At 43.4% G+C, this 25,327-nt stretch overlaps 1 protein-coding gene across 5 annotated transcripts in view; it reads right to left on the bottom strand.

The window, feature by feature from the left end:
* Nucleotides 1-313: 313 nt before the first annotated feature.
* Nucleotides 314-25,327, bottom strand: part of LOC115130174 (5'-AMP-activated protein kinase subunit gamma-2-like) — a 115,075-nt gene continuing 90,061 nt past the window's right edge. For all 5 annotated transcript variants that reach the window (XM_029661027.2, XM_029661028.2, XM_029661030.2 and 2 more), the window contains 6 exons: nucleotides 24,228-24,354; nucleotides 22,644-22,809; nucleotides 20,403-20,440; nucleotides 20,074-20,220; nucleotides 5,935-6,028; nucleotides 314-3,223 (listed from right to left, as the gene is read on the bottom strand). In XM_029661027.2, the coding sequence (XP_029516887.2) occupies nucleotides 2,349-3,223; nucleotides 5,935-6,028; nucleotides 20,074-20,220; nucleotides 20,403-20,440; nucleotides 22,644-22,809; nucleotides 24,228-24,354 (1,447 nt within the window). In that variant the 3' untranslated portion in view covers nucleotides 314-2,348. The remainder of the gene's footprint in view (nucleotides 3,224-5,934; nucleotides 6,029-20,073; nucleotides 20,221-20,402; nucleotides 20,441-22,643; nucleotides 22,810-24,227; nucleotides 24,355-25,327) is intronic.

Raw genomic sequence — 25,327 nt, 5'->3', positions numbered from 1 at the left:
CGTCAATACAGGAAGTTTGAATTCTACTATGCGAGCTGACGCTCAATGAATGTGGCAGGGCTTGCAAACTATCACAGACAGATTACAAAGGGAAACCCAGCCATGAGCTTCCCAGAGACATGAACCTACCAAATGGTTTCTATTCCAGTTTCAAGGCAAGCACCAGCTGTTCCGGACTACTGTGTGACCTCGCTCTCCGTAGCCGATGTAAGACGTGGTGTAGCCTAGTTCAAGGCGACATTTGCACCATTGTGCAACTATGTGGTGCCATTACGTTTCGAAAATTCAATACCACAATCATACACACCAGATAAAAAGATTCAACAGTACGTTTTATTACTTTCTCAAACAGCAAAGTAAAAAATAAAACTGAAAAGTACAATATGTATTACCATTATACTGTCGTACTCAACCAGTTCTATCCATTTTCAGTGGATAATCCCCTTATCGAGACCATCAACAATACACCACAACCTAATCCACAAGGGAAAAAAAAAATGACAAAGAACATTATTTTACAGCATTGTATACACAGAAAAAAATAATGATCAATACAGAGTACAAGATATCTTGCATGCCTCCAAGTAACTGGAGAAGTAAAGAGAAATGTTGGATATAGGCAGCTGCTGCTCCTTGAAAAGCATTGAACTACAAAGTCAAAGTCAGCATACAGTCACCTCACTTTCGTTCTCTTCCACCCTCTAAAAATAGTTAAGCACAGAGAAAATACGATTTAATAAATACAACTTTTAATCTATCTTTACAGCATCATTTCAAAATTAACATTTCAGGAATATAACAGACAAACTTTGATTCTAGAAAATTATCTCAACATCAACAAAATAAACACAAAGTGTGATATATCATGTTTTTGGTTTTGGAAACGCTCACATTCAGTTTTAACACGTTTTTGAACATTCTCCAGCTCTCTCTCAGCCAATGACGTGTGACTACTTGTGGGGGCGAAAGGCACCAATGACGTTAAAGACAGGACAGCGAGCACAGCCCGTAGTCAAAGGGACATCATAACTAGCAGGGGGGATTGGTATAGTTTTCAGAGAGCCTCTGTTACGTTCACAAAACCTTGTGCAAATAAAGCGAAAAAAACACTCCCTGAAGGAGGAGAGCAGACAGAATCATGATAAAGATGTAGAAGTACACTAGAACAAAAAATAAGCTTAAAAGACTGATATTCAAACCATTTGTGTGCTCATGGTTGAGACTATGATCCTGTCCAGAAACAATCCTTAGCCCCTAACTTCTATGCCAGTGGTTTTCAACCAGTGTGCCTTGAGGAACTTGAAACTTTCCCCTAATCTTATTTATTTTTTAAATAATTTAAACACTCAAACATTTCAAGTCCGGTGCACTCAGGCTGTAACATTTGTATCATCTGAGGGTTGCGCATCACAAGCAAAGTCATTTGAATCATAAAAAAAAAAAAACTTTGCCTGTGACTGAGAACCACTAGCACAGGCAAGTCTGATTAAGCTTAGCTGTTCCACAGCCTCTGCCATAGAAACATATGGGGAGCATGGCTATATCGGTGGTTACATCTTTACAATGCAGAAAAAACAAATCTCTAACCAAAACGCCTCAAAACTAATGACCTATTTCCCAAGAGCTACATTTTTGTAAATTTCTCACGAGGCACTCTTGGATACACACAAATGAACCCTATTTATCTATAAGAAAAGCATTTGTCACAGAAAATTTGTCACAGAAAATAGCAGTTTGGGTGAAATGGGGGTAATTTCCACTAAAATCGATTAATAGGGACAATTTAGGTGTGCCACAGAATTTGTCTCACCTCAAGGTACGCCCCGGTTCAGAAAAGATTGAGAACCACTGCTCTAGGTAGACACTTGGTGTAGACAGGACAACATGGTGGTAGCTCCGCCTTTCTCTCTGATAGGCTAGGTGGAATATTAGCCACATTGCTCACACCCATCCACTCCTTTCAAGTCTACACAAGTGCCTAGAGGATAGGGACTACGGGTTGTTTCTGAATTGGGCCCACAGACAGGTGATGCTGGAAGATCCAGAGGTAAATGGACGGGGGTGTTATAGTGCACAATCTGGAGAAAAGGGAGGCACAATCCAGTTATAGTAAAGTGATCCCTGGTTGGTCAGCCTGAGAAAGTCACCCATGTGACCATCTCCCCCATCACAGAAAATTACCCATTAGGACCCTGGTAAGCCGGAGTGTCACACTTCTACTAAACCACCCATCCCAACAATTAGATCCAGCCTCTTTCTCAGCTCGCTCCTCTTCCTGAGTCAACTTCCTCTCACAGCAGCGTCTTGGCAGGTCAGTCACGTACGGCTTGTAGCGACGGCCATGGATGTCACTCTGCCTCTCCTTCCTCAGCATCCTTGGGTCCAGCTTCAGTCTCTACCTTCACTACTGCCTCAGACTCTGCCACGGCCTCAGCATTCCCCACCTCAGCCTCTGTCTCGGTTTCAGCCTTAATCTCCACCACCACCTCTGCCATCCCCACCGCAGCCTCGGTTTCAGCCATAACCTCCACCTCAGCCTCTACCTCGGTTTCAGTCTTAATCTCCACCACCACCACCTCTGCTTCATCCTCTGTCATCCCCACCTCAGCCCCCACCAACTCTACCATCACCACCCCAGCTTCAGACTTAACCTCTACTTCCTCTGCCTTGGTTTCAGCCTCAGCCTCCATCTCTGCCTCAGTTTCACCCTTAACCTCCACTACCTCAGTCTTGATTTCTACTTCCACCACCACCTCAGTCTCAGTCTTACCTTCCACCTCTGCTTCATCTTCCACCACCACCTCTACCTCAGCTTCCACTAGAGCTTCTACCTCAGCTGCTGGTTCAGCCACCACTACCTCGGTCTCTACCAATGTTTCTGGTGGTTCCTTAGTCTCTGGTTCTGCCTCTACTAACATCTCTGGTGGTGCCTCTGCTTCGGCCTCTTCCTGTGGTTCTGTATCTGCTGCTACCTCTACCTCTGGTTCTGCCTCTACTAACATCTCTGGTGGTGCCTCTGCTGTGGCCTCTTCCTGTGGTTCTGTATCTGCTGCTACCTCTACCTCTGGTTCTGCCTCTACTAACATCTCTAGTGGTGCCTCTGCTTCGGCCTCTTCCTGTAGTTCTTTATCTGCTGCTACCTCTACCTCTGGTTCTGCCTCTACTAATGTTGCTGGTGGTGCCTCTGCTTCTGGTTGTGGTTGGCTGTTCTTCCTGCAGATACCTAGAGAGAGAGAGAGAAAAGAGCGAGTGAGAGCGAGAATGATTGGGTTAGCATGGAAGTGTCTCAGAGGCTCTTGTCAATGCTTATGCAGATGCATTCAGAGATGTGTGCATGACCAGTTAGCAGTGGAAATCTATTTTCGTTGCTCTCATTAAGTGTAGTTAGCTGCATACCCATGCTAAATTAAAACATGGATGTTCCCTGAGTAATGCAATTAGATAAGATAAATCTCAATTAAGCAGGAGGCTAAATCTATTTGCCGTAATTGGTGGGGAGCTCTCATCATGTCTACACAAATCAAAATCTTAGTGTTTAGAATTTTGCTGCAGCTCAGGAAAGACCTACTGTTGGATTGTTGGTGGCATCTCTGTGTGTACCTCTTTAAAATGTCTCATGCAATCTTCCTCAGAGATGTGAGGTTTTACCTTGCTGTTGAATACCATGTACACACACGTTATACTTAAGCAATTAGGCCCGAGGGGGTGTTATATGGCCAATATACCACAGTTAAGGGCTGTTCTTATGTACGGCGCAATGTGGAGTGCCTGGATACAGCCTTTAGATGTGGTATTATGGCCATATACCACAAACACCAATGGTGCCTTATTTCTATTATAAACTAATGTAATTAGAGCCGTAAAAATACATGTTTTGTCATACCTGTGGTATATGGTCTGTTATACCATGGCATATTGAATACTTGTTTCTGTTTGCCTTGAACGGCATTGTAGAGTGTGAATCATCTCCCTATAACGCACAGTGTATTATGCACGGTAGAATTCAATGACCATAGTTAGTTCTTACATGATCTACGCTTGAGCTTCTTTTGAAAGCAAGTCAAATTGAAAACATGAGTGGCTTTGTTGAATTGTATTTTCATAATGGCAAGCTAGGACAGATGGTTTGGTTAGCTAAACTAGCAAGTCTGTTTGCTTGTTACCTATAGCTATCTAGTAATCTTCCAAGCTACTACTTCAGTGGATGTTGAAAACATCTATTGGCAAATTAACACTTTTCTAGCGGCAAATGTGTTCAATTTTAGCCATGGTATAAAAGGGATAAACAACTTGGCGCTCTATACATTCTCTCAAATATAATTCAAATCCGTGGTGGGTCAGTTCCACTCCGCTAGCGCGTCATGGAACACACCTATGTCATTCATCATTTTTTCCCATAGAACGCATAGCCTCTCGTTGATTATCCCTTACATATACCACGGCTGGCAGCCAATCAGCATTCTGGGCTCGAACCACCCAGTTTATAGTTCCCAACATTAAACCCAACACATTGGGCGTGTTAATATTAACCACACTTCCCCAAGCAGATCATTACTATGCAGTGTTCGACATCTAGATATAGAGCGGAAGCAGTTAAAACAACACCTGCACAACTCCGTCATCTCTGACAGGCTGAAAACAGGGGGTTGTGTGTATTAGGGGATGCAACAGAACATTTGTGTCATGTTTTGCAATAGAAAATGTGCATTTCTTATTAAACAAGTCCAGGTGTTGTGGCTTTTCTGACAAAGTTTGCTCAGAAAAGCTCTGTGGGCAGACTTCAAATACAGATCTTAATAGGAGAAGTATGTAGAGAGAGAATTCTGCTTTGTGTTAGATTCTAGACCTCAGCAACATAGGTTACTTCTTGCCATTCGAGATGAATCACAATGTTTACTGATACAGCTCTCCAAATAATACCAAGGACCAAATAAAACTAGCTTAAATATTAACATGAACATAACGATGAGACACCAGCTAAACAAACTGAAGGTGTAGAGTCTGGGTAAAGGTAGAAATGTTTTGACAATCTGATTAAGTGTGCCAGGCAAGTTAAAGAAAATGACTATTTGAACCCATGTCCGGATGGTTGTAGCAGGGGGGGGATGTGTTGACATGTAGAGATGAGTCTGTCTGATGGATAGAGGCTGGGATCAGACAGTGGGTCTGGAGGGAAAGAGGGATGGAGGAAATGAGAGAAAGAGGGATGAGGAGAGGAGGGAATGAGAGATGGAGGGGAGGGGAAGTAGCAGAAAAGCGATCCATCAGGGAGGAGAAGTAGTAGAAAAGCGATCCATCAGGGAGGAGACAGAAAGAGAGGAGAAGGTGGGGCATGGAGAGATAAATGGTAGGGCCTGCTACTTGGTCATCACTCAGCCTTCATGACACAGGCACAATAACACACACTAAAGGAACATTCTCACTCAGGCTAGAACACATTTGTACACAGCACAAAAACAGACACACGCTTAACCACAAGCTTGATTATGTGTGAGCAAGCAAACCCTGTGTATTCCATATAGCATGGTCCCCCTCATCAGTACCTTCCTCCAGCATGTTCCAATACCCCAGAGAGAAACCACAGTCACATTCCACAGCCTACCGCCTCAGACAACCCAGACTTGACCTGGGTTAAGAACATGAGTCAAATACTTACACATTTGAGGTGCACTTGATATGGAATAGTTGAGACTATTCCAAAGGTTCCATTGTACCAGGTAAACCAAATCAAGTGCAGCTCAAGTACCTGAAAGCATTCAACACACAGCATGTATATGTCCCAGGGCCAAATCAGACTAGCCCGAGCCACACCGTGCCATGCCATATCATACCGGTTTACAGAGGCCTTCCTTTTGTCTATTGTTGGGGGTGGAGACAGGACAGGGTGGAGGTTTTTATTTTATTTCTATTAGGAGGAACGCTGGGCGTTTATACCTGCAGGGGCGAGCACCAGGGCCTGCAAGATGTCCGACAGGGACACGATGCCCACGATCCGGGCATTCTCATCCACCACAACCAGCCTGTGGACCTGGGGACCAGAGGAGCAGGAATATTATAGGAGGAGAGGATCAAGGTTAGCAGAGAAAAGAAAAGGGTGCTATATTATATCTGAGACTGACAGGAGACGGTGCTGTATTATATCTGAGACTGACAGGAGACGGTGCTATATTATATCTGAGACTGACAGGAGAGGGTGCTGTATTATATCTGAGACTGACAGGAGACGGTGCTGTATTATATCTGAGACTGACAGGAGACGGTGCTATATTATATCTGAGACTGACAGGAGACGGTGCTGTATTATATCTGAGACTGACAGGAGACGGTGCTGTATTATATCTGAGACTGACAGGAGACGGTGCTATATTATATCTGAGACTGACAGGAGACGGTGCTGTATTATATCTGAGACTGACAGGAGACGGTGCTGTATTATATCTGAGACTGACAGGAGACGGTGCTGTATTATATCTGAGACTGTGACAGGAGAGGGTGCTATATTATATCTGAGACTGACAGGAGACGGTGCTGTATTATATCTGAGACTGACAGGAGACGGTGCTGTATTATATCTGAGACTGACAGGAGAGGGTGCTATATTATATCTGAGACTGTGACAGGAGAGGGTGCTGTATTATATCTGAGACTGACAGGAGAGGGTGCTGTATTATATCTGAGACTGACAGGAGAGGGTGCTGTATTATATCTGAGACTGACAGGAGACGGTGCTATATTATATCTGAGACTGACAGGAGAGGGTGCTGTATTATATCTGAGACTGACAGGAGATGGTGCTATATTATATCTGAGACTGACAGGAGACGGTGCTGTATTATATCTGAGACTGACAGGAGAGGGTGCTATATTATATCTGAGACTGACAGGAGACGGTGCTGTATTATATCTGAGACTGACAGGAGAGGGTGCTATATTATATCTGAGACTGACAGGAGACGGTGCTGTATTATATCTGAGACTGTGACAGGAGAGGGTGCTGTATTATATCTGAGACTGTGACAGGAGAAGATGCTGTATTATATCTGAGACTGACAGGAGAAGATGCTGTATTATATCTGAGACTGACAGGAGAGGGTGCTGTATTATATCTGAGACTGTGACAGGAGAAGATGCTGTATTATATCTGAGACTGACAGGAGACGGTGCTATATTATATCTGAGACTGACAGGAGAGGGTGCTGTATTATATCTGAGACTGACAGGAGAAGATGCTGTATTATATCTGAGACTGACAGGAGACGGTGCTGTATTATATCTGAGACTGACAGGAGAAGATGCTGTATTATATCTGAGACTGACAGGAGACGGTGCTGTATTATATCTGAGACTGACAGGAGAGGGTGCTGTATTATATCTGAGACTGACAGGAGAGGGTGCTGTATTATATCTGAGACTGACAGGAGAGGGTGCTGTATTATATCTGAGACTGACAGGAGACGGTGCTGTATTATATCTTAGACTGACAGGAGACGGTGCTGTATTATATCTGAGACTGTGACAGGAGAAGATGCTGTATTATATCTGAGACTGACAGGAGAAGATGCTGTATTATATCTGAGACTGTGCAAGGAGAGGGTGCTGTATTATATCTGAGACTGATGGGAGAGGGTGCTATATTATATCTGAGACTGTGACAGGAGACGGTGCTATATTATATCTGAGACTGTGACAGTGCTATATTATATCTGAGACTGACAGGAGACGGTGCTGTATTATATCTGAGACTGACAGGAGACGGTGCTATATTATATCTGAGACTGTGACAGTGCTATATTATATCTGAGACTGACAGGAGACGGTGCTGTATTATATCTGAGACTGACAGGAGACGGTGCTATATTATATCTGAGACTGACAGGAGACGGTGCTATATTATATCTGAGACTGACAGGAGACGGTGCTATATTATATCTGAGACTGACAGGAGACGGTGCTATATTATATCTGAGACTGACAGGAGACGGTGCTGTATTATATCTGAGACTGACAGGAGACGGTGCTGTATTATATCTGAGACTGTGACAGGAGACGGTGCTATATTATATCTGAGACTGACAGGAGACGGTGCTGTATTATATCTGAGACTGACAGGAGACGGTGCTATATTATATCTGAGACTGACAGGAGACGGTGCTGTATTATATCTGAGACTGACAGGAGAGGGTGCTATATTATATCTGAGACTGACAGGAGACGGTGCTGTATTATATCTGAGACTGACAGGAGACGGTGCTGTATTATATCTGAGACTGACAGGAGAGGGTGCTATATTATATCTGAGACTGTGACAGGAGAGGGTGCTGTATTATATCTGAGACTGTGACAGGAGAGGGTGCTGTATTATATCTGAGACTGACAGGAGAGGGTGCTGTATTATATCTGAGACTGACAGGAGAGGGTGCTATATTATATCTGAGACTGTGACAGGAGAGGGTGCTGTATTATATCTGAGACTGTGACAGGAGAGGGTGCTGTATTATATCTGAGACTGACAGGAGAGGGTGCTGTATTATATCTGAGACTGACAGGAGAGGGTGCTATATTATATCTGAGACTGACAGGAGAGGGTGCTGTATTATATCTGAGACTGTGACAGGAGAGGGTGCTGTATTATATCTGAGACTGACAGGAGAGGGTGCTGTATTATATCTGAGACTGTGACAGGAGAAGATGCTGTATTATATCTGAGACTGACAGGAGACGGTGCTGTATTATATCTGAGACTGACAGGAGACGGTGCTATATTATATCTGAGACTGACAGGAGACGGTGCTGTATTATATCTGAGACTGACAGGAGAGGGTGCTATATTATATCTGAGACTGTGACAGGAGAGGGTGCTGTATTATATCTGAGACTGTGACAGGAGAGGGTGCTGTATTATATCTGAGACTGTGACAGGAGAAGATGCTGTATTATATCTGAGACTGACAGGAGAAGATGCTGTATTATATCTGAGACTGACAGGAGAGGGTGCTGTATTATATCTGAGACTGTGACAGGAGAAGATGCTGTATTATATCTGAGACTGACAGGAGACGGTGCTATATTATATCTGAGACTGACAGGAGAGGGTGCTGTATTATATCTGAGACTGTGACAGGAGAAGATGCTGTATTATATCTGAGACTGACAGGAGACGGTGCTGTATTATATCTGAGACTGACAGGAGAAGATGCTGTATTATATCTGAGACTGACAGGAGAGGGTGCTGTATTATATCTGAGACTGACAGGAGAGGGTGCTGTATTATATCTGAGACTGACAGGAGAGGGTGCTGTATTATATCTGAGACTGACAGGAGAAGGTGCTGTATTATATCTGAGACTGACAGGAGACGGTGCTGTATTATATCTTAGACTGACAGGAGACGGTGCTGTATTATATCTGAGACTGTGACAGGAGAAGATGCTGTATTATATCTGAGACTGACAGGAGAAGATGCTGTATTATATCTGAGACTGTGCAAGGAGAGGGTGCTGTATTATATCTGAGACTGATGGGAGAGGGTGCTATATTATATCTGAGACTGTGACAGTGCTATATTATATCTGAGACTGTGACAGTGCTATATTATATCTGAGACTGACAGGAGACGGTGCTATATTATATCTGAGACTGTGCAAGGAGAGGGTGCTGTATTATATCTGAGACTGTGACAGGAGACGGTGCTATATTATATCTGAGACTGTGACAGGAGAGGGTGCTGTATTATATCTGAGACTGTGACAGGAGAGGGTGCTGTATTATATCTGAGACTGACAGGAGAAGATGATGTATTATATCTGAGACTGACAGGAGAAGATGCTGTATTATATCTGAGACTGTGACAGGAGACGGTGCTGTATTATATCTGAGACTGACAGGAGAGGGTGCTGTATTATATCTGAGACTGACAGGAGAAGATGCTGTATTATATCTGAGACTGACAGGAGAAGATGCTGTATTATATCTGAGACTGACAGGAGAAGATGCTGTATTATATCTGAGACTGACAGGAGACGGTGCTGTATTATATCTGAGACTGACAGGAGAAGATGCTGTATTATATCTGAGACTGACAGGAGACGGTGCTGTATTATATCTGAGACTGACAGGAGACGGTGCTGTATTATATCTGAGACTGACAGGAGACGGTGCTGTATTATATCTGAGACTGACAGGAGAAGATGCTGTATTATATCTGAGACTGACAGGAGACGGTGCTGTATTATATCTGAGACTGACAGGAGAGGGTGCTGTATTATATCTGAGACTGACAGGAGAAGATGCTGTATTATATCTGAGACTGTGACAGGAGAGGGTGCTGTATTATATCTGAGACTGTGACAGGAGAGGGTGCTATATTATATATGTGACTGACAGGAGACGGTGCTATATTATATCTGAGACTGTGACCGGAGAAGATGCTGTATTATATCTGAGACTGACAGGAGACGGTGCTATATTATATCTGAGACTGACAGGAGAGGGTGCTGTATTATATCTGAGACTGTGACAGGAGAAGATGCTGTATTATATCTGAGACTGACAGGAGAAGATGCTGTATTATATCTGAGACTGACAGGAGACGGTGCTGTATTATATCTGAGACTGACAGAGAAGATGCTGTATTATATCTGAGACTGACAGGAGACGGTGCTGTATTATATCTGAGACTGACAGGAGAGGGTGCTGTATTATATCTGAGACTGACAGGAGAGGGTGCTGTATTATATCTGAGACTGACAGGAGAAGGTGCTGTATTATATCTGAGACTGACAGGAGACGGTGCTGTATTATATCTTAGACTGACAGGAGATGATGCTGTATTATATCTGAGACTGACAGGAGACGGTGCTGTATTATATCTGAGACTGACAGGAGAGGGTGCTATATTATATCTGAGACTGTGACAGGAGAGGGTGCTGTATTATATCTGAGACTGTGACCGGAGAGGGTGCTATATTATATATGTGACTGACAAGAGACGGTGCTATATTATATCTGAGACTGACAGGAGACGGTGCTATATTATATCTGAGACTGACAGGAGAGGGTGCTATATTATATCTGTGACTGACAGGAGACGGTGCTATATTATATCTGAGACTGTGCAAGGAGAGGGTGCTGTATTATATCTGAGACTGATGGGAGAGGGTGCTATATTATATCTGAGACTGATGGGAGAGGGTGCTATATTATATCTGAGACTGTGACAGGAGACGGTGCTATATTATATCTGAGACTGTGACAGTGCTATATTATATCTGAGACTGTGACAGTGCTACATTATATCTGAGACTGTGACAGGAGACGGTGCTATATTATATCTGAGACTGTGACAGTGCTATATTATATCTGAGACTGTGACAGGAGAGGGTGCTGTATTATATCTGAGACTGACAGGAGAAGATGCTGTATTATATCTGAGACTGACAGGAGAAGATGCTGTATTATATCTGAGACTGTGACAGGAGACGGTGCTGTATTATATCTGAGACTGACAGGAGAGGGTGCTGTATTATATCTGAGACTGACAGGAGAAGATGCTGTATTATATCTGAGACTGACAGGAGAAGATGCTGTATTATATCTGAGACTGACAGGAGAAGATGCTGTATTATATCTGAGACTGACAGGAGAGGGTGCTGTATTATATCTGAGACTGACAGGAGAGGGTGCTATATTATATCTGAGACTGTGACAGGAGAGGGTGCTGTATTATATCTGAGACTGTGACAGGAGAGGGTGCTGTATTATATCTGAGACTGACAGGAGAGGGTGCTGTATTATATCTGAGACTGACAGGAGAGGGTGCTATATTATATCTGAGACTGTGACAGGAGAGGGTGCTGTATTATATCTGAGACTGTGACAGGAGAGGGTGCTGTATTATATCTGAGACTGACAGGAGAGGGTGCTGTATTATATCTGAGACTGTGACAGGAGAAGATGCTGTATTATATCTGAGACTGACAGGAGACGGTGCTGTATTATATCTGAGACTGACAGGAGACGGTGCTATATTATATCTGAGACTGACAGGAGACGGTGCTGTATTATATCTGAGACTGACAGGAGAGGGTGCTATATTATATCTGAGACTGTGACAGGAGAGGGTGCTGTATTATATCTGAGACTGTGACAGGAGAGGGTGCTGTATTATATCTGAGACTGTGACAGGAGAAGATGCTGTATTATATCTGAGACTGACAGGAGAAGATGCTGTATTATATCTGAGACTGACAGGAGAGGGTGCTGTATTATATCTGAGACTGTGACAGGAGAAGATGCTGTATTATATCTGAGACTGACAGGAGACGGTGCTATATTATATCTGAGACTGACAGGAGAGGGTGCTGTATTATATCTGAGACTGTGACAGGAGAAGATGCTGTATTATATCTGAGACTGACAGGAGACGGTGCTGTATTATATCTGAGACTGACAGGAGAAGATGCTGTATTATATCTGAGACTGACAGGAGACGGTGCTGTATTATATCTGAGACTGACAGGAGAGGGTGCTGTATTATATCTGAGACTGACAGGAGAGGGTGCTGTATTATATCTGAGACTGACAGGAGAAGGTGCTGTATTATATCTGAGACTGACAGGAGACGGTGCTGTATTATATCTTAGACTGACAGGAGACGGTGCTGTATTATATCTGAGACTGTGACAGGAGAAGATGCTGTATTATATCTGAGACTGACAGGAGAAGATGCTGTATTATATCTGAGACTGTGCAAGGAGAGGGTGCTGTATTATATCTGAGACTGATGGGAGAGGGTGCTATATTATATCTGAGACTGTGACAGGAGACGGTGCTATATTATATCTGAGACTGTGACAGTGCTATATTATATCTGAGACTGACAGGAGACGGTGCTGTATTATATCTGAGACTGACAGGAGACGGTGCTATATTATATCTGAGACTGTGACAGTGCTATATTATATCTGAGACTGACAGGAGACGGTGCTGTATTATATCTGAGACTGACAGGAGACGGTGCTATATTATATCTGAGACTGACAGGAGAGGGTGCTGTATTATATCTGAGACTGACAGGAGACGGTGCTGTATTATATCTGAGACTGACAGGAGACGGTGCTATATTATATCTGAGACTGACAGGAGACGGTGCTGTATTATATCTGAGACTGACAGGAGACGGTGCTGTATTATATCTGAGACTGTGACAGGAGAGGGTGCTATATTATATCTGAGACTGACAGGAGACGGTGCTGTATTATATCTGAGACTGACAGGAGACGGTGCTGTATTATATCTGAGACTGACAGGAGACGGTGCTGTATTATATCTGAGACTGTGACAGGAGAGGGTGCTATATTATATCTGAGACTGACAGGAGACGGTGCTGTATTATATCTGAGACTGACAGGAGACGGTGCTGTATTATATCTGAGACTGACAGGAGAGGGTGCTATATTATATCTGAGACTGTGACAGGAGAGGGTGCTGTATTATATCTGAGACTGTGACAGGAGAGGGTGCTGTATTATATCTGAGACTGACAGGAGAGGGTGCTGTATTATATCTGAGACTGACAGGAGAGGGTGCTATATTATATCTGAGACTGTGACAGGAGAGGGTGCTGTATTATATCTGAGACTGTGACAGGAGAGGGTGCTGTATTATATCTGAGACTGACAGGAGAGGGTGCTGTATTATATCTGAGACTGACAGGAGAGGGTGCTATATTATATCTGAGACTGTGACAGGAGAGGGTGCTGTATTATATCTGAGACTGTGACAGGAGAGGGTGCTGTATTATATCTGAGACTGACAGGAGAGGGTGCTGTATTATATCTGAGACTGTGACAGGAGAAGATGCTGTATTATATCTGAGACTGACAGGAGACGGTGCTGTATTATATCTGAGACTGACAGGAGACGGTGCTATATTATATCTGAGACTGACAGGAGACGGTGCTGTATTATATCTGAGACTGACAGGAGAGGGTGCTATATTATATCTGAGACTGTGACAGGAGAGGGTGCTGTATTATATCTGAGACTGTGACAGGAGAGGGTGCTGTATTATATCTGAGACTGTGACAGGAGAAGATGCTGTATTATATCTGAGACTGACAGGAGAAGATGCTGTATTATATCTGAGACTGACAGGAGAGGGTGCTGTATTATATCTGAGACTGTGACAGGAGAAGATGCTGTATTATATCTGAGACTGACAGGAGACGGTGCTATATTATATCTGAGACTGACAGGAGAGGGTGCTGTATTATATCTGAGACTGTGACAGGAGAAGATGCTGTATTATATCTGAGACTGACAGGAGACGGTGCTGTATTATATCTGAGACTGACAGGAGAAGATGCTGTATTATATCTGAGACTGACAGGAGACGGTGCTGTATTATATCTGAGACTGACAGGAGAGGGTGCTGTATTATATCTGAGACTGACAGGAGAGGGTGCTGTATTATATCTGAGACTGACAGGAGAAGGTGCTGTATTATATCTGAGACTGACAGGAGACGGTGCTGTATTATATCTTAGACTGACAGGAGACGGTGCTGTATTATATCTGAGACTGTGACAGGAGAAGATGCTGTATTATATCTGAGACTGACAGGAGAAGATGCTGTATTATATCTGAGACTGTGCAAGGAGAGGGTGCTGTATTATATCTGAGACTGATGGGAGAGGGTGCTATATTATATCTGAGACTGTGACAGTGCTATATTATATCTGAGACTGTGACAGTGCTATATTATATCTGAGACTGACAGGAGACGGTGCTATATTATATCTGAGACTGTGCAAGGAGAGGGTGCTGTATTATATCTGAGACTGTGACAGGAGACGGTGCTATATTATATCTGAGACTGTGACAGGAGAGGGTGCTGTATTATATCTGAGACTGTGACAGGAGAGGGTGCTGTATTATATCTGAGACTGACAGGAGAAGATGATGTATTATATCTGAGACTGACAGGAGAAGATGCTGTATTATATCTGAGACTGTGACAGGAGACGGTGCTGTATTATATCTGAGACTGACAGGAGAGGGTGCTGTATTATATCTGAGACTGACAGGAGAAGATGCTGTATTATATCTGAGACTGACAGGAGAAGATGCTGTATTATATCTGAGACTGACAGGAGAAGATGCTGTATTATATCTGAGACTGACAGGAGACGGTGCTGTATTATATCTGAGACTGACAGGAGAAGATGCTGTATTATATCTGAGACTGACAGGAGACGGTGCTGTATTATATCTGAGACTGACAGGAGACGGTGCTGTATTATATCTGAGACTGACAGGAGACGGTGCTGTATTATATCTGAGACTGACAGGAGAAGATGCTGTATTATATCTGAGACTGACAGGAGACGGTGCTGTATTATATCTGAGACTGACAGGAGAGGGTGCTGTATTATATCTGAGACTGACAGGAGAAGATGCTGTATTATATCTGAGACTGTGACAGGAGAGGGTGCTGTATTATATCTGAGACTGTGACCGGAGAGGGTGCTATATTATATATGTGACTGACAGGAGACGGTGCTATATTATATCTGAGACTGTGACCGGAGAAGATGCTGTATTATATCTGAGACTGACAGGAGACGGTGCTATATTATATCTGAGACTGACAGGAGAGGGTGCTGTATTATATCTGAGACTGTGACAGGAGAAGATGCTGTATTATATCTGAGACTGACAGGAGAAGATGCTGTATTATATCTGAGACTGACAGGAGACGGTGCTGTATTATATCTGAGACTGACAGGAGAAGATGCTGTATTATATCTGAGACTGACAGGAGACGGTGCTGTATTATATCTGAGACTGACAGGAGAGGGTGCTGTATTATATCTGAGACTGACAGGAGAGGGTGCTGTATTATATCTGAGACTGACAGGAGAAGGTGCTGTATTATATCTGAGACTGACAGGAGACGGTGCTGTATTATATCTTAGACTGACAGGAGAAGATGCTGTATTATATCTGAGACTGACAGGAGACGGTGCTGTATTATATCTGAGACTGACAGGAGAGGGTGCTATATTATATCTGAGACTGTGACAGGAGAGGGTGCTGTATTATATCTGAGACTGTGACCGGAGAGGGTGCTATATTATATATGTGACTGACAAGAGACGGTGCTATATTATATCTGAGACTGACAGGAGACGGTGCTATATTATATCTGAGACTGACAGGAGAGGGTGCTATATTATATCTGTGACTGACAGGAGACGGTGCTATATTATATCTGAGACTGTGCAAGGAGAGGGTGCTGTATTATATCTGAGACTGATGGGAGAGGGTGCTATATTATATCTGAGACTGATGGGAGAGGGTGCTATATTATATCTGAGACTGTGACAGGAGACGGTGCTATATTATATCTGAGACTGTGACAGTGCTATATTATATCTGAGACTGTGACAGTGCTACATTATATCTGAGACTGTGACAGGAGACGGTGCTATATTATATCTGAGACTGTGACAGTGCTATATTATATCTGAGACTGTGACAGGAGAGGGTGCTGTATTATATCTGAGACTGACAGGAGAAGATGCTGTATTATATCTGAGACTGACAGGAGAAGATGCTGTATTATATCTGAGACTGTGACAGGAGACGGTGCTGTATTATATCTGAGACTGACAGGAGAGGGTGCTGTATTATATCTGAGACTGACAGGAGAAGATGCTGTATTATATCTGAGACTGACAGGAGAAGATGCTGTATTATATCTGAGACTGACAGGAGAAGATGCTGTATTATATCTGAGACTGACAGGAGACGGTGCTGTATTATATCTGAGACTGACAGGAGAGGGTGCTATATTATATCTGAGACTGTGACAGGAGAGGGTGCTGTATTATATCTGAGACTGTGACCGGAGAGGGTGCTATATTATATATGTGACTGACAGGAGACGGTGCTATATTATATCTGAGACTGACAGGAGACGGTGCTATATTATATCTGAGACTGACAGGAGACGGTGCTATATTATATCTGAGACTGACAGGAGAGGGTGCTATATTATATGGGAGACTGACAGGAGAGGGTGCTATATTATATCTGTGACTGTGACAGGAGAGGGTGCTGTATTATATCTGAGACTGTGACAGGAGAGGGTGCTATATTATATCTGAGACTGTGACAGGAGAGGGTGCTATATTATATCTGAGACTGACAGGAGACGGTGCTATATTATATCTGAGACTGACAGGAGACAGTGCTATATTATATCTGCGACTGTGACAGGAGACGGTGCTATATTATATCGGAGACTGACAGGAGACAGTGCTATATTATATCGGAGACTGTGACCAGAGAGGGTGCTGTATTATATCTGAGACTGTGACAGTGCTATATTATATCTGAGACTGTGACAGGAGACGGTGCTATATTATATCTGAGACTGACAGGAGAGGGTGCTATATTATATCTGTGACTGTGACAGGAGAGGGTGCTGTATTATATCTGAGACTGACAGGAGAGGGTGCTATATTATATCTGTGACTGTGACAGGAGAGGGTGCTATATTATATCAGACTGTGACAGGAGAGGGTGCTATATTATATCTGAGACTGTGACAGGAGAGGGTGCTATATTATATCTGTGACTGAAAGGAGACGGTGCTATATTATATCTGTGACTGACAGGAGACGGTGCTATATTATATCTGAGACTGTGACAGGAGACGGTGCTGTATTATATCTGAGACTGACAGGAGAGGGTGGTGTATTTTATCTGAGACTGACAGGAGACGGTGCTATATTATATCTGAGACTGACAGGAGAGGGTGGTGTATTATATCTGAGACTGACAGGAGACGGTGCTGTATTATATCTGAGACTGACAGGAGAGGGTGCTGTATTATATCTGAGACTGACAGGAGAAGATGCTGTATTATATCTGAGACTGACAGGAGAAGATGCTGTATTATATCTGAGACTGACAGGAGAAGATGCTGTATTATATCTGAGACTGACAGGAGACGGTGCTGTATTATATCTGAGACTGACAGGAGAGGGTGCTATATTATATCTGAGACTGTGACAGGAGAGGGTGCTGTATTATATCTGAGACTGTGACCGGAGAGGGTGCTATATTATATATGTGACTGACAGGAGACGGTGCTATATTATATCTGAGACTGACAGGAGACGGTGCTATATTATATCTGAGACTGACAGGAGAGGGTGCTATATTATATGGGAGACTGACAGGAGAGGGTGCTATATTATATCTGTGACTGTGACAGGAGAGGGTGCTGTATTATATCTGAGACTGTGACAGGAGAGGGTGCTATATTATATCTGAGACTGTGACAGGAGAGGGTGCTATATTATATCTGAGACTGACAGGAGACGGTGCTATATTATATCTGAGACTGACAGGAGACAGTGCTATATTATATCTGCGACTGTGACAGTGCTATATTATTTCTGAGACTGACAGGAGACAGTGCTATATTATATCTGAGACTGTGACAGGAGACGGTGCTATATTATATCTGAGACTGACAGGAGACGGTGCTATATTATATCTGAGACTGTGACAGGAGACGGTGCTATATTATATCGGAGACTGACAGGAGACAGTGCTATATTATATCGGAGACTGTGACCAGAGAGGGTGCTGTATTATATCTGAGACTGTGACAGTGCTATATTATATCTGAGACTGTGACAGGAGACGGTGCTATATTATATCTGAGACTGACAGGAGAGGGTGCTATATTATATCTGTGACTGTGACAGGAGAGGGTGCTGTATTATATCTGAGACTGACAGGAGAGGGTGCTATATTATATCTGTGACTGTGACAGGAGAGGGTGCTATATTATATCAGACTGTGACAGGAGAGGGTGCTATATTATATCTGAGACTGTGACAGGAGAGGGTGCTATATTATATCTGTGACTGAAAGGAGACGGTGCTATATTATATCTGTGACTGACAGGAGACGGTGCTATATTATATCTGAGACTGTGACAGGAGACGGTGCTGTATTATATCTGAGACTGACAGGAGAGGGTGGTGTATTTTATCTGAGACTGACAGGAGACGGTGCTATATTATATCTGAGACTGACAGGAGAGGGTGGTGTATTAGATCTGAGACTGACAGAAGACGGTGCTATATTATATCTGAGACTGACGGGAGAGGGTGCTATATTATATCTGAGACTGACAGGAGAGGGTGCTGTATTATATCTGAGACTGTGACAGGAGAGGGTGCTATATTATATCTGAGACTGACAGGAGACGGTGCTATATTATATCTGAGACTGACAGGAGACGGTGCTATATTATATCTGAGACTGACAGGAGACGGTGCTATATTATATCTGAGACTGTGACAGGAGAGGGTGCTGTATTATATCTGAGACTGTGACAGGAGAGGGTGCTATATTATATCTGAGACTGACAGGAGACGGTGCTATATTATATCTGAGACTGACAGGAGACGGTGCTATATTATATCTGAGACTGACAGGAGACGGTGCTATATTATATCAGAGACTGTGACCGGAGAGGGTGGTATATTATATCTGAGACTGACGGGAGAGGGTGCTATATTATATCTGAGACTGTGACAGGAGATGGTGCTATATTATATCTGAGACTGACAGGAGACAGTGCTATATTATATCTGAGACTGACGGGAGAGGGTGCTATATTATATCTGAGACTGACAGGAGAGGGTGCTATATTATATCTGAGACTGACAGGAGAGGGTGCTATATTATATCTGAGACTGTGACAGGAGAGGGTGTTATATTATATCTGTGACAGGAGAGGGTGCTATATTATATCGGAGACTGACAGGAGACGGTGCTATATTATATCTGAGACTGACGGGAGAGGGTGCTGTATTATATCTGAGACTGTGACAGGAGACGGTGCTATATTATATCTGAGACTGACAGGAGACGGTGCTATATTATATCTGAGACTGACAGGAGACGGTGCTATATTATATCTGAGACTGTGACAGGAGAGGGTTTTGAAGGTCTGGTGTGTGTGTGTGTGTGTGAGACAGTCACCTCTGCTTTGACTATCCTGTCCACGATGGTCTCCAGTGTCTCGAGCCGGTTGCACTTCATGACGCCCTCAAAGTACTGTGAGCGATGCCTCAGAGCCTGGGTCACCGTGATGTCCAGGTTGTTGTAGGTCTTCTCAGCAGCAAGGTTCTACACATAGTAAAGACAAAGAACTACTCAGTCCATCTCTGAACATTCACTTATGATAAGAAATATTCATCAACATTGAATTAGTCAACTTTTTAAACATGTTTTTGATTAAGTATTTGATTAAATGTTTAGGAAAGGGATACATTTAAAAAATATATTTAAGAAAGAAAAGGGTTACTTACAATGACATCAAACTTGGAATAGATATCCACTACTTTTCCTGAAAAGTGGAAAAACCAAAGAGATTCACAATCCGGCTAAAACCATACAACCGGCACTTACACAAATGACTGATTGGCTGAAAGAAATTGATAATAGTCAAGTCAGCTTGTGGAAACTTTCGTTATACTTCAATGCGGGCTTATGACATTATCGATCATCATCATTAACGAAAAACTTGTATTATTGCTTTTTATCCCCTGCTACATCGTGGATGGAGAGTTACCTGTCTAACAGAACACAGAGGGTGTTCCTTAGCGGAGGCCTCTCCAACATAATCCAGGTAGAGTCTGGCATTCCCGATGGCAGTTGTCTAGGCCCCTTTTTTCAATCTTTACTAATGACCTGGCACTGAGTAAAGCCTTTGTGTCTATGTATGCTGATGACTCAACATCATGACTCAACAGCATACTCAATACCCCAGCAAGTAAAATCCCCGAGCTACAGTCCGTTTCAGAATGGGTGACTAGTAATAAACTAGTATAAATATTTCAAAAACTAAAAAGCACTGTATTTGGGAAAAACCATTCCCTAAACCTCAACAAAATGTTGTAATGAATAATGTGAAATTTGAGCAAGTGGAGGAGACTAAACTGCTTGGAGTAACCCTGGATGTAAACTGTAATGGTCAAAACATATTGATGCAACAGTAGCTAAAATGGGGAGAAGTCTGTCCATAATAAAGCACTGCTCTGATGTGGTCATCCTGTCTGGGTTGGCGCCCCCCCTTGGGTTGTGCCATGGCGGAGATCTTTGTGGGCTATACTCAGCCTCGTCTCAGGATGGTAAGTTGGTGGTTGAAGATATCCCTCTAGTGGTGTGGGGGCTGTGCTTTGGCAAAGTGGGTGGGGTTATATCCTTCCTGTTTGGCCCTGTCCGGGGGTGTCCTCGGATGGGGCCACAATGTCTCCTGACCCCTCCTGTCTCAGCCTCCAGTATTTATGCTGCAGTAGTTTATGTGTCGGGGGGCTAGGGTCAGTTTGTTATTTCTGGAGTACTTCTCCTGTCCTATTCGGTGTCCTGTGTGAATTTAAGTGTGCGTTCTCTAATTCTCTCCTTCTCTTTCTTTCTCTCTCTCGGAGGACCTGAGCCCTAGGACCATGCCCCAGGACCACCTGACATGATGACTCCTTGCTGTCCCCAGTCCACCTGGCCGTGCTGCTGCTCCAGTTTCAACTGTTCTGCCTTATTATTATTCGACCATGCTGGTCATTTATGAACATTTGAACATCTTGGCCATGTTCTGTTATAATCTCCACCTGGCACAGCCAGAAGAGGACTGGCCACCCCACATAGCCTGGTTCCTCTCTAGGTTTCTTCCTTGGTTATGGCCTTTCTAGGGAGTTTTTCCTAGCCACCGTGCTTCTACACCTGCATTGCTTGCTGTTTGGGGTTTTAAGCTGGGTTTCTGTACAGCACTTTGAGATATCAGCTGATGTACGAAGGGCTATATAAATACATTTGATTTGATCTGCTTTCTTGATATTGCCATCAACAAAACACGTCCTACAGGCCCTAGTTTTGTCACACCTGGACTACTGCCCAGTCATGTGGTCAAGTGCCACAAAGAGGGACATAGGTCAATTACACTTTGCACTGAACAGAGCAGCACGGCCAACCCTTAAATGTACATGGAGAGCTAACATCAGTGGCACTCATTTCAATCTCTCCTGGTTCAAATTAGAGGAGAGATTGAATGCATCACTATATGTCTTTGAGAGGTATTGACATGTTGAAAGCACCGAGCAGTCTGTTCAAACGACTAGCACACAGCTAAGAGACCCATGCCCACAAGACATTCCACCAGGGGTCTCTTCAGTCCCCAGGTCCAGAACACACTCCAGGAAACACAGTACTACATAGAGCCATGACTACATGGAACTCCTATTCCACATCAACTAACTCATGCAAGCAGTAAAATCTGATCAAAACTAAACCTTATGGTGCAACGCGGACTGTGAAGAGACACACACACACACTCCACACAAACGCACATTGTAATATTGTTGTATGGTGGTATAATACATGTTGTATTGTCGATATGTAGTGGTGTAATAATGTTATATGATGTACTGTTTTATGTGTAATCAAAGTGCCTTAATGTGTTTGGACCCCAGGAAGAGTAGCTGCTGTCTTGGCAGGGGATCTCTAATAAATACAAAATACACCACCACACGTCTGCTCAGCCTGAAGCACACACACACCTGACTCGTCCACCACTGGCAGTGCGGACACCCTCCGGTCCACAAAGATGTTGAGGGCCTTGATGATTGGTGTGTTGGGGTGGATGAAGGCGATGTTGTGGTAGGTCCCGATGGTTAGTTCCTCCAAAGTCTGCTTCATAAAGGCAGGCTTGGGCATCTCGCACACCTGCCACATATTCATAAGGGAGAAAACGTTTGGAAATTCTTATTAACATTGACTGAAACCAGGCAGAACTACCAATGAGAAACACTTTTCGAAATGTTGTAAAAGGTTTTTTGTTGCGTGACCTAATAAACATGAGATAGGAGAGATGGGACAAAGCACTTTAGGACTAAACTGGTTTCACCTCCATTTGACTGTCTAATGTAGTGTCAGCAGTCTTTCCATCAGTCTACCGGTCCCATTTTTGATATTGTCCATGTCTGTCTGACCTTCTTGCATGCCCTGCTCATATTACCATGAATGTCTGCCGGTCTATTTTTCAGTCCATCTGTCTCATTCTCTATGTCTGTCTGTCGGTCTTGTATTCTGTCCGTCTATATCTGTGTGTGTACAATCACCTGGTCTATCAGTTCCTTAGTGCGGCAGGTAGCCTAGCAATTAAGAGCGTTAGGTCAGTAACCAAAAGGTCACTGGTTCGAATCCCCGAGCCGGCAAGGTAGGGAAAAAAATCTGCCATTCTGCCCTTGAGCAAGGCAATTAACCCCCAAACACGGCACACACATTTCAGTTGAAGGCATTCAGTTGTGCAACTGCCTAGGTATCCCCTTTCTCCTAACCCGCGACAGACGGATGTCCTTCTGTCAAGTAGGATCATATTTCCTAACGTCTTTCCTGTGGTCTACTTTATTATGCAGAGATACATTTCACACTCCCTTCTACAGGTCAGACACCTTCGCCTAGACAAGACTGCTTCTCTAGCCAGCAGCCGGCTACAGTTCTACCTTAACGCAACCAATTCATTAATTTATTAATTTAATTAATTAACTCTCAAACGGATTGAATGAATATAAAATCATTTCCTGAATTAGTGGATTTGAAACTGGTAACTGCGTTATATAGTCACAACACATCGTTAGACTTGAGGTCATCCAGGCAAAATCAGATGTTTTAGTTTTATTGAACCTTTATTTAAATAGGCAAGTCAGTCAGATCGAGTAAACCACGTGTCAAACTCATTCCACGGAGGGCCTAGTGTCTGTGGGTTTTCCTTCCTCCCTTGAACCTGACTGATGAATTAAGGTCAGTAATTAGTAAGGAACTCCCCTCACCTGGTCGTCTAGGTCTTAATTGAAAGGAAAAACCAGCAGACACTAGGCCCTCCACGGAATGAGTTCGACTCCCCTGGATTAAACTAATCCTCTACTGAATCAGATAAAACCAGCCTCTCTAGACTCCATCCTTTCATCATCCTACCTTTGTAAGTGTCCTCCTTAATTTCCTTCCCTCATCCCATCTTTCGGAGTGTATGTTACCTTCAATTCTACAGCGATCCTGCAAGGGGCAGCATACTCTTAAATTGCCACCCACCGTGTGTTATTCCTATAAGAGAGCCCATGCTTCACACATCCAGTTTGACTTACGAAGAGCTGGAGGAACTTGAGGATCCTCTTGTGTGTGAGGATATAAAGCGCGTTGCCGCTGACTGGGTCGATGACGGGCAGCCGGTGGATCTTGTTCTTGATGAGCGAGTACACCGCGTCGAATATGCTGGGAGAGAGAGATCAATAGAAGATTGGGTTAAAATAACACAGACAACCTGTCTTTGCCAATAAAGCACTCGAGACCGAGGGTGTTGATACATTGACTCTCTCTCGCTCTCCATCAATCGTCTCCATCTTTAAAACAGCACGTCGTGGTCGAGTCTCCAGAAAAACAGGTTCACAGTCCAGGCTACCTTTTTAAGTACTGCATTGGCTAGGAGGCTTTCGTAAAACCTGTTTCAGAACATTCTGCTTGGAGAGAAATGCTACAGTATCTAACGGAGGCGCCATAAAACACTAAGTGGACCTTATTCAGCGAAAAGCTCAAGCAAATTGACCAGATGACGTGCAAACACAAAGTATCCATGCATGTTAAACCATGAACCACACGGGAAGTCATCAGAAACAAGGGGCTAACTAGGAAGGTAAACAGATCTGCTCTCTATCCCAGTCTTTCTCCTTCAGACTCAAACCAAATAGTCTATCAGAAAGCAAAACCACGAAGACAACGGAATCAGTCATTAAGCAATTCAATGATACTGATGTTCTCCCAAAAGGAGGCAGAAACCAAACCAGAGGCATGTTAACCTGGGATGATGCCGTAGTCGAGTGCCCTAGGTGGTATTTTAAGCAGAGGTTATTTTTTTAGAGTCTGGCTCATATGGCTTTTCACGGGATGGACCTTGAATTATTCAGTGTGAAGAAAATAAATAATGGGAAAGGCTGTCGCAGAGCAGGGAAAAGAGGACAAAAATATGAGGGGAAAGTACCAGAACTTTCCCCAGAAATCTAGGGAACGTACGGCATACATGAAACGCCACCTGGGAGAGCTTATTGACAATAAATTACTCTATAAATTCTAACTGAGTGAGGAAGCCAGGCTAATTTGCAGTGTTTATGACCATAGAAATACACTTCAAATTATGTTTATGACTATGATGTAGAAAGAAACGAGTAGACAAATCAGATTTCTCAATCAA

Source organism: Oncorhynchus nerka, linkage group LG6, assembly GCF_034236695.1.
Source record: "Oncorhynchus nerka isolate Pitt River linkage group LG6, Oner_Uvic_2.0, whole genome shotgun sequence".
NCBI classification, from domain to species: domain Eukaryota; kingdom Metazoa; phylum Chordata; class Actinopteri; order Salmoniformes; family Salmonidae; genus Oncorhynchus; species Oncorhynchus nerka.
This window is presented reverse-complemented; position numbering and strand designations above follow the sequence as displayed.